This window comes from Ovis canadensis, chromosome 16, assembly GCF_042477335.2.
Source record: "Ovis canadensis isolate MfBH-ARS-UI-01 breed Bighorn chromosome 16, ARS-UI_OviCan_v2, whole genome shotgun sequence".
Classification (NCBI taxonomy): Eukaryota; Metazoa; Chordata; class Mammalia; order Artiodactyla; family Bovidae; genus Ovis; species Ovis canadensis.
Window position 1 is genome coordinate 22,282,491 of NC_091260.1, and position 16,045 is coordinate 22,298,535.

The 16,045-nt window shown below is 41.7% G+C and overlaps 1 protein-coding gene across 1 annotated transcript in view; it reads left to right on the forward strand.

The window, feature by feature from the left end:
- Positions 1-16,045, forward strand: part of MRPS27 (mitochondrial ribosomal protein S27) — a 102,483-nt gene that overhangs the window by 20,661 nt on the left and 65,777 nt on the right. The window contains exons 3-4 of the mRNA XM_069556203.1: positions 3,845-3,915; positions 6,144-6,202. Coding sequence (XP_069412304.1) covers positions 3,845-3,915; positions 6,144-6,202 — 130 coding nt within the window. The remainder of the gene's footprint in view (positions 1-3,844; positions 3,916-6,143; positions 6,203-16,045) is intronic.

Genomic DNA, 16,045 nt, shown 5'->3' on the forward strand with positions numbered 1-16,045 from the left:
TGACCATCCCTGCTCCGTGCAGTTTTCTGCTCCATCCATCACGCACTGCTATCATGAGAGGTGATTGGTGCATATTATATTTAGCAGTAAACCTTTCTCTGACTTACAGCATGCAGATATTATTCATCAGATGCTGGCTCTACAGCTGTTGCCTTTTTTGAGGACCCAGTTGACTTCACTTGACTGAAGATATCTTGGTGTAAAAGATTAAAGTGAAATCCTGACTCTACACTACAGAAGCCAACTCAGTCCAAGTGTTCAGCTGCATACTGTGTATTATATGAAATCCACAAAGAAATGGAGGTCATTTTAATTCGGCCAGTAGATCCAAATCCTGCATTTTTTTGGTTAAAATTTAAATTTTGAGTAAAGAGAGTTTATTCTTTATATTGCCTATCATCTCAACATAAGAGCCTTGATTATGAAGAGATCATAGAGATTTGGTGTCTTGGGAATGCTGCTTAATGTCATTCTGTGAACAGTTAGATTTAACAATATTAATTTGCCTTAGTGTGAAGAGGTTTTAGGGACTTCTTTGTATGTTTGTATTTGTGTTTTAAAATTTTTAAATCACATGGTATCAACCCAGTCATAAGAAAAATTTGTAACTTTACATCATATCAGGTTTTAGTGGTTTTGCAGAGTTCCTTTCCCCTAGTAGCTAGAGTCATTGAGAGCATTACCCCAGGGAAAGAAAAGAGAAAAATATTGGTTAAGTGCACAGCAATAGGTCTTCAACAGATTCTTACCAAGTGATTCCCTGTTGCCTTTTTGCTTAATGTTAATTTCTTAGGAAAAAAAATACTTGGAACTCCAAGTTTTAGAGTTCACTCGTGAACAGCATGGGTTTGAACTGTGCGGGTTCACTTACACGTGGATTGTTTTCAATACAGCTTCACACGATGCAGCTGGGTGAATCCTCAGATGCAGAGAGCCAGCGGTGGGCCTTGAGCATCTGCACGTTTTGGTACCTACAGTGGGAACTGAAACCAGTCCATGAGGGCACCAAGGGATAACTACTTCTTTTTTCTTCCTCTCTTTCTTTCCTCCCTTTCTTACTGCCTTGCTTTATTCCTTTTATTTATTTACTTAGATACATTGAGTGCCTTTTATAGAACTCTTGCAGGAACTGAGAATATGTCAGTGAATTGTAAGTCCTAGCCTTCATGGTTTTTACTTCTAAGTATAAAAGAAAAAAACAAACAAAAAAACAGCAACAACAACAGCAAACATAGACCAGTGTGTGGGGGCGTTTGTAGATCATAGAAAATATTCTGGATTTTATTTTCTTATTCTGTCTTAGTATTCATTTGTTTGGCTGTGACAGGCAGTTGGAATCTTTTTGGTTGCAGCATGTGGGATCTTTAGTTGTAGCTTGTAAACTCTTAGTTGCAGCACGTGGGATTTATTTCCCTGACCAGGGATTGAACCCAGGCTGCCTCCACTGGCAGCGTGGACTGTTAGCCTCTGGACCACCTGGACCCTAGCCCCTGGACCACCAGGGAAGCCCCTCTGGATTTCATTCCAAGTGTGATAGGAAACTGTTGGCTGGCTGAGACAAGGAAATAACAGGATCTGACTTATTTTTTTTAAGAGGCTCAGTCAGACTCCTGTGTGGAGATGAGGTACGTGTGGGGACAGTGGTTAAGGTGGCTGGTCAGGAGGTGAGAAGTTAGCTGCGGAAATGGAGAAACTCATAACTTTCAGATCTGACACTTATATGGTTTGCTGGTACGTGGTTACAGAGTACGAAAAAAAATGGAATCAGCAGTGATGCCTTAGTTTTTGGCCTGAGTAAGCCAGTTAACATGCAGCCATTTACTGAGATGGGAAAGGCTTGGAGGAAAGCAGGTTTGGAGTGGAAGGTTGGAGAATTAAGAAGACAAGCAATGTTAAGACACCACACGGAAATGTCACCTATGCAGTTGGAAGTGAAAGTCTGGAGTTACAGGCAGAAGTTAGGGTAGGCATATACGTGTGCAGTCAGTGGTCGGTGAATGATGATTGAGGCTATGGGGAGGGAGAGAATGAGATACCCAGGGAGCGGGCAGATGGTGTAGAGTCTGCTCCTCAGGGCACGTCAGCATCAAGAAGTCAGGAGGAGGAGATCCTGTAAAGGAACCTAAGGAAGAGAAAGAGAACGTGTCATGAAGGATAGAATGGTCAACTGTTGTTAGAGAAAGGTCAGGGAAGATGAGGATGAGAATTAACCACTGGATTTAACAAAGTGGAGGTGGACTTTGGTGTCAGTAGAGTGAGGAAACCAAAGTCTGATTTGAGTGGGTTCAAGAGAGGATGGAACTAGGGAAGTGGTGACAGTTGTATTGGGGAAGACTCATTGGCAGCAGAGCAGAGAAGTAGCTGGAGAGAGACGGGAGGAGGTCACAGGGAATTTTTGCCGTTTTTGGTTTTTGTTTGTTTAATGAACTACATCCTTTGTTTCAGTCGGTCAGTCAGTCAGTTCAGTCGCTCAGTCGTGTCCGACTCTTTGCGACCCCATGAATCGCAGCACGCCAGGCCTCCCTGTCCATCACCAACTCCCGGAGTTCACTCAGATTCACGTCCATCGAGTCAGTGATGCCATCCAGCCATCTCATCCTCTGTCGTCCCCTTCTTCTCCTGCCCCCAGTCCCTCCCAGCATCAGAGTCTTTTCCAGTGAGTCAGCTCCTCGCATGAGGTGGCCAAAGTACTGGAGTTTCAGCTTTAGCATCATTCCTTCCAAAGAAATCCCAGGTCTGATCTCCTTCAGAATGGACTGGTTGGATCTCCTTGCAGTCCAAGGGACTCTCAAGAGTCTTCTCCAACACCACGGTTCAAAAGCATCAATTCTTCGCTGCTCAGCTTTCTTCACAGTCCAACTCTCACATCCATACATGACTACTGGAAAAACCATAGCCTTGACTAGACGGACCTTTGTTGGCAAAGTAATGTCTCTGCTTTTGAATATGCTGTCTAGTTTGGTCATAACTTTTCCAAGGAATAAGTGTCTTTTAATTTCATGGCTGCAGTCACCAAAGTGGAGGCAGAGTCTATAGACACAGATGCTTGTAGCCTGGTAGGCCTGATAGCATAGGGTTCCCATGATTGCTTCTGTTTTATACTTAGGGAAATAAGACACAAACCGTGAGCTGAGGGTGAGAGAAGGGGAAGGAGCACACACACTGTTAAGTTCTAGAAGCTGCGAGAAGGCATGAAATAATTATTTTGGAGAGTATGTTGCCTGTTATTCTAGACCTTTTTGGACTCTGAGATAACAGTGTAATCTCAGGAATACCGAGTATGTGTATGGATGTGCTGGTGAAAGGAACCAGAATAGGAATAGCTGAGGCTGAAAATCACTCATTGTAGCCAGAGTGTCTTGCCGTCTGATTTGTCCAGGGGATATGTAAAAGTCATTTCATAAATTCCGGCTGAAAACATTTTTGAACAGCTAATATCAGTTTATTTATCTGGTTCAAAATGCAGAAGGAACAAATGTGTAAGCATTGAAGAATCTCCTTTTCTTGGCCACTACTGTCTAATTCCTTTCCCTGGAGTCTGTCAATAATAACACTTTCTTGTGTCTTCTTCCAGAGATATTTTCCAGGTCCATTTTGAAAAAGCTAAATCTATGCTGGGGTTTTTAAAGCAATCCTTTCTCCAATCAAGTAAATACTTTAAAAAAAATTATACTAATGTTTCTCTATTCTCTTTAATTTACTAAGAATAATTTTTAAAAAGAGCATCCCTTTTAATACTGACTTCATAATGTTGACAGCCATCTGGCAGGAGCTGCGTCTGTTAGATTTTTCTTTAGAAATATGTATAGTTAACAAAGTTCTTTTTGCTTTTTTGTCTTCACAGCTGATCTAGCATCTTTGATGGATAAAACGTATGAGAGAAAGCTGCCTGTTAGTTCTTTAACAATATCACGGGTAAGAAAACTTACTTATATTTTCAAGGAAGGAGAAAGAAAGCAAGAAAGACTATTTATATAGATAAGACTGTGTAAATAAAGACCATCTTTTATAGGAAATATTTTTCCAGAGTGTCGTATGTTTTTATAATTACTAATAGATATTTTATGATGAAGTAGTAAATTTCTTTGACAAGAACAAAAGGTAATAAGTTTACCAGACTCTGATGTCAGTGATCAGTGTTGTTTATCTAACTTAATTTTTCCAGGATATGATATGATACCATCATTGTTTTCAAAGTTGATATACTTTTCAAAGTGGTAGTATTCACTTGTTAATATTGGAAGTAAATTTGGTAATTGAGAAAGTCTGTAAAAGACTTTAATTTTAGGCTGCTACAGAGCATTAGATGGGAGAATGATCTTAGACTAGGAATCAAGAATAGAAATTGATCCATTGACCATTACTGACGAGCTTCTATGCCAGCTGTCGTACTGGTTTCTTAACATTATCCCACTGCTCTCATAGCAGCCATATAAGATAAGCATTGTTATCTCCATTTTGCATGTAAGGCTCAGAATGATGACTTTCCCAATTTTACATAGTTCATAGGTGGAAAAATTGGGCTTTAAACCCAGATCTCTGTGGCATCAGAGTTCTTTTTTGTCGCCTCCCAGAAATAGACCTGATCTTGTCTTCATGAATTTCCTTTGTGACATTGGGCAACTGGGCCCTCTCTCAATTTGCTCATTCAGTATGGAGACAGTAGTATCTTCCTCACAAGGCTTATGTGATGCTAAACTGAGATCTAAGTTCTGAAAACTATTTCTAGAAGTTAATGACACCATAAAATTGAAAAGGTTGTTAAATCCATGAGAGGAAAAAGAAAGAAACCATCATCCCTTTTAGTCTCAGTGCTTTTTTCTGCTCCTTGATACTTTCCTTTTAGTGGGCAAACTGTTTAGCTTGATCATAACCTAGTAATTTTCATATTGGTGAGGAGCTGAAAGACCACTGGTTCATCCCTTGTATGATGGATAAAATCTCTGTAGCCGTAATGCCTGCTGTTTGTTTAGGCTGCACTTCAGAGTGTGAAGAGCGTTCATGTAAGAGCTTTCACATACATTTTCTCGTTGGAGCTTCACACTCTTCAGCGCAGGAGCCTTTATTCTGTGTATGCAGACGAGCAGCTAAGTTCCAGAGAGACTCTGTCATCTGTTTATGCCACACAGCATGCAATCAGGAGAGCTAGTTTTCAATCTCGGGTCCTGTGTTTGAACCATATTTTATCTGCCCCTTAATAAGATTTGTAAATCAAATCTATTAAGTCCTCCAAAGAGGACTCAGAAGTCTCCCCTCTTTACTCTGCCCTCCATCCTCCTGAAGTCTTAACTTTATTCACTAGATCCATTATTTCCTACTTCATCCTTTTGCCTCTGAGTCTTTAGAGTAGAATTCATCCCCAGGCTTCCCTGGTGGCTCAGGCGGTAAAGCGTCTGCTTGCAATGCAGGAGACCTGGGTTCGATCCCTGGGTTGGGAAGATCCCCTGGAGAAGGAAATGGCACCCCACTCCAGTACTCTTGCCTGGAAAACCCCAAGGATGGAGGAGCCTGGTAGGTTATAGTCTATGGGGTCGCAAAGAGTCGGACTCAACTGAGCAACTTCACTTCACTTCACTTCATCCCCAGAAGAGTCTTTTCTGTTTCTCAGATTTAGAGTTAAGGAGCACACTGGGGTATTTTGTGGGTCAAAAGGAGACTTGGTTGGTAGACAGTAACAAGTTGACTGGTCTGTAGCAGAACCAAATCAGATAGGAAAAATGGGTATAAGCCCAAGTTCTCTAGATTTTCCTCTTTTGGGTCATGTTTTTTCAGCCATTAGAGTCTTCATCTTCTGAACTATTGTGTTTCCATGTATTTGGAGCTTGGAAAACAGAAAGTATCAGGATTTAAAGATGAAATACAGTGACTAATTATAGAGTAAGAGGAGCCGTTTCTTGTTCGGAGCGGGGTTTGTGTTTAATTTGCAAAGTTTTTCTAACCAAGGGTGTTCTACATATAGAAAAAGAGAGGCCACTGTAGATTCTTTGCTGGTAGTAGGATAAAGTGGTATGAAGGGTGGAGCCACACTACGTGAACCCTGTCCTAATAAAACGACTGGTTTATCTTTAAGGTCAGTATGTGACTTAGGCTTAATATATGACATAATTTGTATTCAACCAAAGGTTTCTCTTTCCATCTTTCAGTTTGTGGACAACATTTCATCTCGAGAAGAGATAGACCATGCAGAGTATTACCTTTACAAGTAAGTTTTTCATTTCATTTGACTGTATATTCTCATTTCACATCCCTTTTTAATAACGAAAGTTCATAAGTACTGTATATAATTTTCAGTATCTTGCTTTTAAAGTTTGTGCTTTGGCGATCTTTCCATATCAGTATGCAGAGAGCCTCGTCATTTTTTTTATAACTGCATCATATTCCATACTGTGAATATGTCACATTATTTATTTTTGGCTGTGCTTGGTCTTCACTGCTGTGTGTAGGCTTTCTTTAGTTGTGGTGAGTGAGGGCTACTCTTTATTCTGGTATGCAGGCTTCTCGCTGTGATGACTTCTCTTGTTGTGGAGCATGGGCTCTAGGCATGCGGGCTTCAGTAATTGCAGCACGTGGGCTCTGAAGCTGCGGCTTGTGGGCCCTAGAGTGTGCAGGCTCTGCTGGTTGTGGTGCACGGGCTTTGTTGCTCTGAGGCATGTGGAATTTTCCTGGACAGAATTGAACTCGTAACCTCTACACTGGAGCTGGCTTCTTATCCACCGTACCACCAGGGAAGTCCTGAGTATGCTATTTAAACCAGTTCCCTACTGTAGGGCCTTTGTGTTGTTTTTACTTTTTGTATGATGTACGACACAGCCATTAATAATTCTTACGTAAGTAATTTTGCACACAGTTCTCATAGTGTGTATATTTAATATATATATGTAGATGTAATGATGCATATACATTGACATACATACATATTTAGTTTCAATAACTTTTGCCAAAGCTTGCCCAGTAGAGGTATTTTCATACTACTGAATTTTTGTTACTGATAGGAGAAAAAAATATGTCTATCTCTTCTCTCCCTTTTTTATTTAGCTGGAAATACACTTTTCAAGCCCCATTCAGCACCAATTTTCTTTGTGTTTTTTTTTTTTTTTTTAATTTTAAACTTTATTTTGTATTGGGCTATAGCTGATTAACAGTGTTGTGATAGTTTCAGGTGAACAGCAGAGGGACTCAGCCGTACATATACATTTATCCATTCTACCCCAAACCCCCTTCCCATCCGGGCTGCCACATAGCACTGAGCAGCGTTCCATGAGCTATACAGTTTATCCTTGTTGGGTATCCATTCTAACTATAGCAGTGTGTACGTGTCCATCCCAAACTCCCTAACTGTCCCTTACCTCTGGCAGCCATAAGTTCGTTTTCTAAGTCCGTAAGTCTCCTTTTGTTTTGTAGCTAAGGTCGTTTGTATCGTTTCTTTTTAGATTCCACATGTAAGAAATTCAGATGGTATTTCTCCTTCTCTGTCTGACTGGCTTCACTCAGTATGACAACCTCTTGTCCGTCCACGTTGCTGCACATGGCATTCTTTCATTCTTTTTAATGGCTGGGTAATGTTCCATTGTGTATATGTACCACGTCGTCGTTATCCATTCCTCTGTTGGTGGACATTTAGTTGGCTTCCATGTCTTCTGTTGTAAACAGCACTGCAGTGAACGTTGGGGTGTATGTTTCTTTTTGGATCATGTTTTCCTCCAGATATATGCCAGGAGTGGGATGGCAGATTCATGTGGTAGCTCAGTTTTAGTTTTTTAAGGAGCCTCCATTCTGCTCCCCATGGTGGCTGTACCAATGTGCATTTCCACCCGCATTGTAGGAGGGCTCTCTTCTCTTCACACCCTCTCCAGCATTTCTTATTTGTGGATTTTTTGATGATGGCCATTCTGGCTGGTGTAAGGTAGTTTTGATTTTGCATTTCTCTAATAATTAGCAGTGTTGAGCATCATTCCGTGTATCTCTTGGCCTTATGTGTGTCTTCTTTGGAGAAATGTCTGTTTAGGTCTTCTGCCCATTTTTTGATTAGGTTGTTTTGATGCTGTCATGCATCATGAGCTCTTTGTAAATTTCGGAGACTAATCCCTTGTCAGTCATATCATTTGCAAATATTTTCTCCCAATCTGTGGGTTGTCTTTCTGTTTTATTTATTGTTTCCTTTGCTATACAAAAGCTTTTGAGTTTAAGATTTGTATGGTGACACAAAAGATGCTGAATAGCCAAGCAATCTTGGGAAGGAAAAATGCAGCTAGAGGAATCAGGCTCTTGGCTTCAGACTATACTACAAAGCTACAGTCATCAAAACAGTATGGAACTGGCACAAAAATAAAAATATAGATCAATGGAACAGGGTAGAAAACCCAGAAATAAACCCCTGCACCTATGGTCAATTAATCTATGACAAAGGAGTCAAGACTACCCAAGGTTGGAAAGATGATCTCTTCAATAAATGGTGCTTGGAAAACTGGACAGCTGCATGTTAAAAATGAAACTTTTTAAAGATTTTTTTAAAGATTATTCTTTAATACCATACACAAAAATAAGCTCAAAATACATGAAAGGCCTAAATATGAGACTGGACACTATAAAACTCCTAGAGGAAAACATAGGCAGAACAGTCTCTGACATCACATTTGTTTTTTAAATCCATCTCTTAGAATAATGGAAATAAAAACAAAAATAAATGGGACCTATTTAAGCACTATTTTCAACTAACACTATTCCAAAACTTTTTCTACATTGCTGCGTTTGCTTCATTCTTTCTCACAACTGGGAACAATTCCACTGAACCTCAGATATACTCACCCCTGTGTACAATCTATACCACTGAAAACTGGAATAACCTAAAGCTCATTATGTAAAAGATTGATCAAATCAGTTCAGTTCAGTTCAGTCGCTCAGCCGTATCCGACTCTTTGTGACCCCATGAATCGCAGCACTCCAGGCCTCCCTGTCCATCACCATCTCCCAGAGTTCACTCAGGCTCAACGTCCATCGAGTCCGTGATGCAAATAAATTATGATTCATTCTTGTAGTTGATTTTTCATCTATCAAATAACTGTCGAAGTGATACCTTACAACTGACTTTTCATGTGATTCCTTATTGTGATTTTAAAGGCCTGATTTATGATTTGCTCCAATTCCTAGGCAGCAAGAAAAGATTCGGACTGAAATTTAAAATGTTTCCAGTAAGCGTTGCATTAGAAGTTCCATTTGATCTTAACACTGTTTTGATCAAGAGAGTTTTCAGTTATTTCCATCTAAGTATATTTTTTAAAGCCTTCTTTAGTGAAAATGTTTCCAGTTTTTTCATATGTGATATTGCTAAGTAGCAATGAGACTTCTTTTCTTTCTGAATTGGGTAGATTCTACCATCATTTTGGTGTTTTCTATTTAAATATAAATCTCAAGTAGATGAGATTCCTGCTGCTACTGCTGCTAAGTCGCTTCAGTCGTGTCCAACTCTGTGCAACCCCAGAGACGGCAGCCCACCAGGCTCCCCTGTCCCTGGGATTCTCCAGGCAAGAACACTGGAGTGGGTTGCCATTTCCTTCTCCAAGATGAGATTCCTAACCTTAAAAAAAATATTTTAAATCTCAGATTGCCTTTCAGTGTCCTAAGTTTAAATTCTAGGCCCTGAAACCGTGATTGCAAGTGCCCTCTGACCCTTCCTGGGCTTCCCTGGTGGCTCTGATAGTAAATCTGCCCACCTTGCAGTAGACCTGGGTTTGATCCCAGGGTCAGAAAGATCCCCTGGAGAAGTAAATGGCAACCCACTCCAATGTTCCTGCCTGGAGAATTCCATGGACAGAGGAACCTGGTGGCCTAAAGTCCATGGGATTACAAAGAGACATGACCGAGTGACTAACACTTTTTTCCTACCCTTCATTAAGATAAACACAAGTGACTTCCTTGGTGAGAGCAAGGAATCTCCTTCCTTTAGTGGATCTTTGACACTGTAGGGCTCCTTTGGTAGTTGATTTTTCCTATGGTGAAAGATGATTTGGGCTAGCACCTTTGTTTGCTTTGTTCATGGGAAAATGCAGAAAATAGTTCCAATTTATAAATAGGAACCATTTTAGAATTCCATTCAGGACATAGTGCCATGGTCTTAGAAGAAATATGTCCCAAGTTTACCTCTACCTCTGAAGCATAGAACTCATTTCAGCGTGTATTTACTGAGCACCCATCGTGTGCCCAGAATTTATCCAAAGTTCTAGGCATGTAGTGATGAATAAGTTAGACACTGTTCTTGTCTTCATAATTAAAGTGTAACTGAGAAATTTCAGTCCTCCCGAAAGGCCTTCTGTGATTAATTCTTCATATCATGTTCAGTTTTGTGAAACCTGGAGTCTTATTGAAAGTCACAAAATCTCTATTTCCTATTTTTAGTTAGGTCATGTAGGATACTCTTGTTCTTGTCCATCTTAAATCGAAGCCATTGTTTAATTTGACATTCCATCCTTTGCTTAATCAAAACTAGTGTTCTCACCATGACTTAATCACTCTCTTATTTCTGTTCTTTCTCTTCCCATTGCCATGAAAATATAGCTCTATTTTACTCAGCTTTTTTTTTTTTTTAAAGAAACATCCTTGTGACTTGATGATATTGTTGTCTGTGTGTGAGACTTGGTACAGCACCATAAAGCTGCATCAGCTTTAGATGATGGAGGCTGGCCAGTGTTCGTTCATCAGCTAAGTATCATCTGCTTTCCAGCCTTAGAGGATATACAAAATATAATAATGCCTCCGCAGAGTTACAGGTCAAGTTATGAACTCTTGGGGTTTCTCTCCTTTAATTGAAATCAGGAGTGTTAATCCTGAGGACCTCAAGAGCCTGTGGGATTTCCAGCAGTCTTCAGCATGCGTGGTTGCAGTGCCTAGCATTTTCACACTGGTGTCATCTCGGAGTAAACAGTGGAGGATATGGAAACATAGGAGCAAGTTATTAATCCTGCAACTAACACTCTCTTGCTCACTGGCCTGGGGAATTTCTCATTTCTCAGGAGGTATCCTCCTTGAGGGGAAGGCTGGCTGCCACCTCTGCCGCTGGTGCAAATCGTTTCCTGCCTCAGCCTGTAGAGACCAGGCTCTGTGAGCAGAGTGTAATGGCTGCATCCCCACATCTTTGGTGATCAGATCTTCCCGGTGATTACATAAAGTCTGAGAGAAGAGGAGAAGTTTGAAAACCTGGAGTGGTCCATGGAGAACTGGTTGAGCATCTTCCATTAAGTCAGATGCAGAAGTAAGCAGTTCCAAGCCCCACAGTTCAGGGTGTTCCTGACACATGCCGGTGTGTTAACCATCCTCTCGTCCCAGCAGAGACTCAGCCTTTGACTCTCCTGAAGTACACAGGTTTAAAAGTTTGGGGGCATCAACATTAGAGTCCCAGGCATCTTTTAAGGAGAAATACAGAGGCTGCTCTTTAGATTGCGTGAAAGTGAAAGTTGCTCAGTCCTTTCTGACTCTTTGCGACCCCATGGGCTATACAGTCCATGGAATTCTCCAGACCAGAATACTGGAGTGCGTAGCCTTTCCCTTCTCCAGGGGATCTTCCCAACCTAGGGATCAAACCTGGGTCTCCCACATTGCAGGCAGGTTCTTTACCAGCTGGGCCACAAGGGAAGCCCAAGAATACTGGAGCAGGTAGCCTGTCCCTTCTCCAACGGATCTTCCTGATCCAGGAATCAAACCGGGGACTCCTGTATTGCAGGCAGATCCTTTACCAACTGAGCTATGAGGGAAGCCCCAGATAGCAGGAGGGAGAGCAAATATTCAGCCACCCCTGTTTGGGCCCTAAGCCTCCTCTCTGAGGACCCACAACCTTTTGACCAACTTCTGCACTGCTACTTGTAAGTAAATGCAAATACTAAGGAAAGAGACATCATGCTTTAAACAAAAGAATAATGTAAACTAAAGATGATTAAGTCAGTTAATTCTAGGAGCCGTATAGGTGGAGAATAAAGAAATTTTTTTTCAAAAAAAACTTGATTAATACTCTACAACAAACCCAAGAGTAAAAATGAGTAAAATAATTAAAAAAAAAAAAAAAGCTAAATTGAAGTAAATAAAATATGAAAGCTAAGAAACAAGAGAACAGAACCTTCTAAGAACTGTTGGGCTGTGCAAAATAAACATGATTAAAGTAAGAGAATAAAAAAGTAAAAACCAAAATAAATCAAGATAAGAAGGACTTGAGCTGGGGATTTCATAAACTGTGTATACTGTGGCTGGGAGGTTAGGACAGCAGGCACAGGCCTGCTGTTGCAGGATACTCTCAGCAGGCTGAGTGATAAATCCCTTCATGAATGGCTTGCAAACTGTCCTCCGAGGAGCCCTCGAGCTGGTCCCTCACAGGGGCCTCGGTGCGAGGCTGGGAGAGCAATAGGCTGTGAGGGACAAGCCAGGCAGCTTTGCCCGCAGCCCTCGGCTGCTGCTTCAGCCAGAAAAGCTGTGCTTCCAGCTGCTTTATGGATCATGTTGGCGGGAGAGAATTCAAGGGGGAGGTCTGTGAACCTAGATGAGAATAAAATTACATTTTTATTTTCACTCACCTTCCAGTAATATTTAGCATTGCCTTCCGTTGTGAATATTGACAGCAGACTACAGTACTGTTAGTGTCTTTCTCATAAATAAAGATTTCTTTAATATCTTTTAATATTGATTTTCTTATATCTCATTGGATTTGTTGCCAGAATCTTGACAAATTATGCTCATCACTGCCTAGAACTTGCATTTATAATTAAACTGTTGCTGGCTAGTGTTATTTCCTTTATTAATGGAGAAGCGCATGTGACCATATCTCAGGGACTTTTTGATGTTTTGATAATTTTGTTTCACTATAACTGGTTTCCTTGGTAATCCTGTGTTTAAAACATTATGAGAAGGTGCCATCAGACTGCCTGAGAGTTCATGCTGCAGAAAAATGTTACAAACCTCACTGTGAAGACCTTTTACTTGGATTTCTTCCTGCTTCTTCCCCTAGGCCTTTTGAAGTTTTCTAGTTCTTTTTTTTTTTTTTAATAATTCTATTTATTTATTTTTGGCTGTGCTGGGCCTCTTTTGCCACACTCAGGTTTTCTCTAGGTGCAGCGAGCAGGGGCTACTCTAGTTACAGTGTGCAGGCTTCTCGTTGCGGTGGCTCCTCTCGTTGCAGAGCGCAGGCTCTAGGCACAAGGACTTTGGTCGTTGCAGCACACGCGCTCAGTAGTGCAGCTCACAGGCTTCAGAGCACGGGCTTAGCAGTTGCTTCACACCATGTGGGATCTGGATCGAACCCCTGTCTCCTGCATTGGCAGGCATATTCTTTACTACTGAGCCACCAGGGAAGCCCCTGTTGAGAAGAAGCCTTTCATCTCTTATTTTAGGTTAAACCTCCTAGAGTTAGGCATATGGGTGGGATATGTGTCAAGTTTAGATACAGGCAGTCTCTTGTCTCCCCACTGGAGCAGAAGAGGTTTGCTGAAACATGAGGTTTGGGGAGGCCCTGAGATGCTGTCCGAGCAGTGCTAGGATGGGCTTGGGCAGGAACACCTCTGCTTGACTGTAGTGTCATCACCTCTTGCCTCACTCCAGCCCCAGGTTGCAGAGGAGCCGCAGTGTTCCGCCCACAGTAGCAGCAGAGCTTGGCAGCCCGGGAGAGAAAGGTAAGCACAGCCCAGCCCAGGACAGCTGAGAGGAGGAGGCTGCTTAGTGCTGGTCAGCATGAGAAGGTGACTGCTGATCCATGCTCTACATTTGTTAAGCACAATTTTACATGTCCCATGTCAGTAAAAGGAATTCAGCGAATTTTCCCCCCTCCTTGGGCAAAACATTAATTTTTGCTTTCTGCCCACATGCCCTCTCATTGGCTTTTGAAGAAAAAGGGCTTCCTACCTTTTGCTTTACTATTAATTTATAGTGCTGCTAAGAATCTGATCTGCATCTTGATGTTACTGACTCAAGAGACTAAGGCATGGAGATTCACTGAGCACACTCAGCATAGAAGGTGTGCAAGTAAGCCATGTCTGTCCTGCAGTGAGAAGGGAAACCACTAGGGCGAAATGTCAACAGCGGGACAGGGCTAGAAAAACCAAGGCAGTGCTTTCCCAGCGCAAGAATCGATAAGGGTTTCAGATGGGGCTGCAACTTATTTTTAAGAAAACTGAGGCAGAAAGAATTCCATGGAAACCAGAGTGGTGAGGGGGTGTGTCTTTCCTGAGCCACCTGATGAGCAGTTCTATGCTCAAGACTCTCCAGGTTAGTGCATGGTGCCCATGTGCAGATGAGCGAGCCCTCAGGCAAGCTCTGGGTCTCCCTTTCAGGAGGTAAAACTGCATGTCATCGGTGAAATTGTGGCACCAGTAAAAGGTGTTGCTTTCACGGTTTATAACAAGCTTTAACAGTGGCTGTATTAGTATTTGATTACTGCATTAACAGAATGCAGAGCCAAGCCATAAAAGTTCCTTCTTCTGTGAGACATCCTCCTCTTCACTGAGGATGTTTGCAAACTGCGTTTTTAAAGGCATATTTAGACTTTCAAATCATTTTAGCACGGTGGCAGTTTAGAGATGCATGAAATTAAACTTGCTTCTTTTACTGTTCATGCATCAATAATCTAAACTGATAATTTAATCTGCAACATAAATGGTCAGTCCTGAAGGATAAGTGATAGAAATTTCTAACATTTACTTAGCATTTTCTATTTTAAGAATACATTTTTAAAAAAGGTAGCCTTTCAGGTTTTAGCAAAAATGTCAGGAATGCCACATTAATTGTCACACAGTAAGAAAAGATCTCTGCAGAGCTCCATGAGAAGGTCTGTTTTTCTCAGAATGCAGCTCTCTGTGTTGTCATGGAGAGTGGTGTGCCACCCATTAATGAGAGGAAATCAAGGTTGCGTGGCAGGCAGTGTGCTGCCAACATTTTCATCCACGCTGTACCTGGGCCTCAGGCATCTTTCATCCATGGCTTAACTGACCTGGCATATACCAGGCATCCCCAGTTGGAGACGGATGGCAGGTCAGGAACAGCTGGGGTGAGGCAGATGGCAGCCTGCACGTCTCCAGGTCCCAGGTTGGCAGCCAGCCTTGAAAAGGAAGGACCAAAATAGCTTCATTTTTCAATAAGCAAAAATATCCACACGGTTCCTTAGAAGATGAGTACACTACCCCAGGCTTATGTTGTAAGAATCCATTTCTGCCTGTAGGAAGAAGGGAATGGGGGAGTTTATTAGGAGGGAACACTGTTCATGAGTTAAGCAGTAGTCATTTTTCTTTGCGGGCATAGAGATTGTGTTTTATAGCACTAAAAGGAAATTTAAAATCTTTCTGTTAGCATACTGCCAGATCTCATCATGTTTGAACGTTATTAAGGAAAGAGCAAAGAGCTCAAGGGGCAGCAAATGAGTCTTAGAGCATTTTTTATAAACAGTTTCATACTTTAAATAGCTAAGTGGTTTTTGCAGTTCTTATTTGCTCATCCTTGCCGCAGGCCTGGGAGAGAGTTAACTATTAATGGCTCTACATGAGAGGATACCAGATTGTCAGGAGCATCGTCCACACCTTGCCAAAGTCCCGTGGAGACTCCACTCCTGACTTTGCACTTCTCTCCCTATACTGATCTTGTTATTTCAGCCTGGAGCCTGGTAATAGGAGTGTAGAGGTAACCTTCAAGGGTGTTTTCCCGGCTTTGGTTCTGACGTTCCACCCAGCTTGCCCAGAGTGATCTCACACATTGCTCTCTGATTTCTCTGTGGTAATGAATGGGTCCCTGGAGACCCTTAACCTCGGAGTCCAAAGCAGTCCCTGCTGCTGCTGCTGCTGACATCTGTGGACAGGTCTTTGTAGAGACATATGCTTTCATTTCTTTGGGGTAAATATCTATCTATGTGTGGAAGGCTGGAGCATGTGGTAGGTATACATTCCAGAGTGTTCATACCATTGTCCAATCCCAACAGCAATTTCAGGGCCTCCATATTTTTGCCAGCAGAGTTGACCGTGCTAGCATGTATTGTTTAATGGTATCTCACTGTCACTGTGATTTTAATTTGTGTAAATATTTGCCT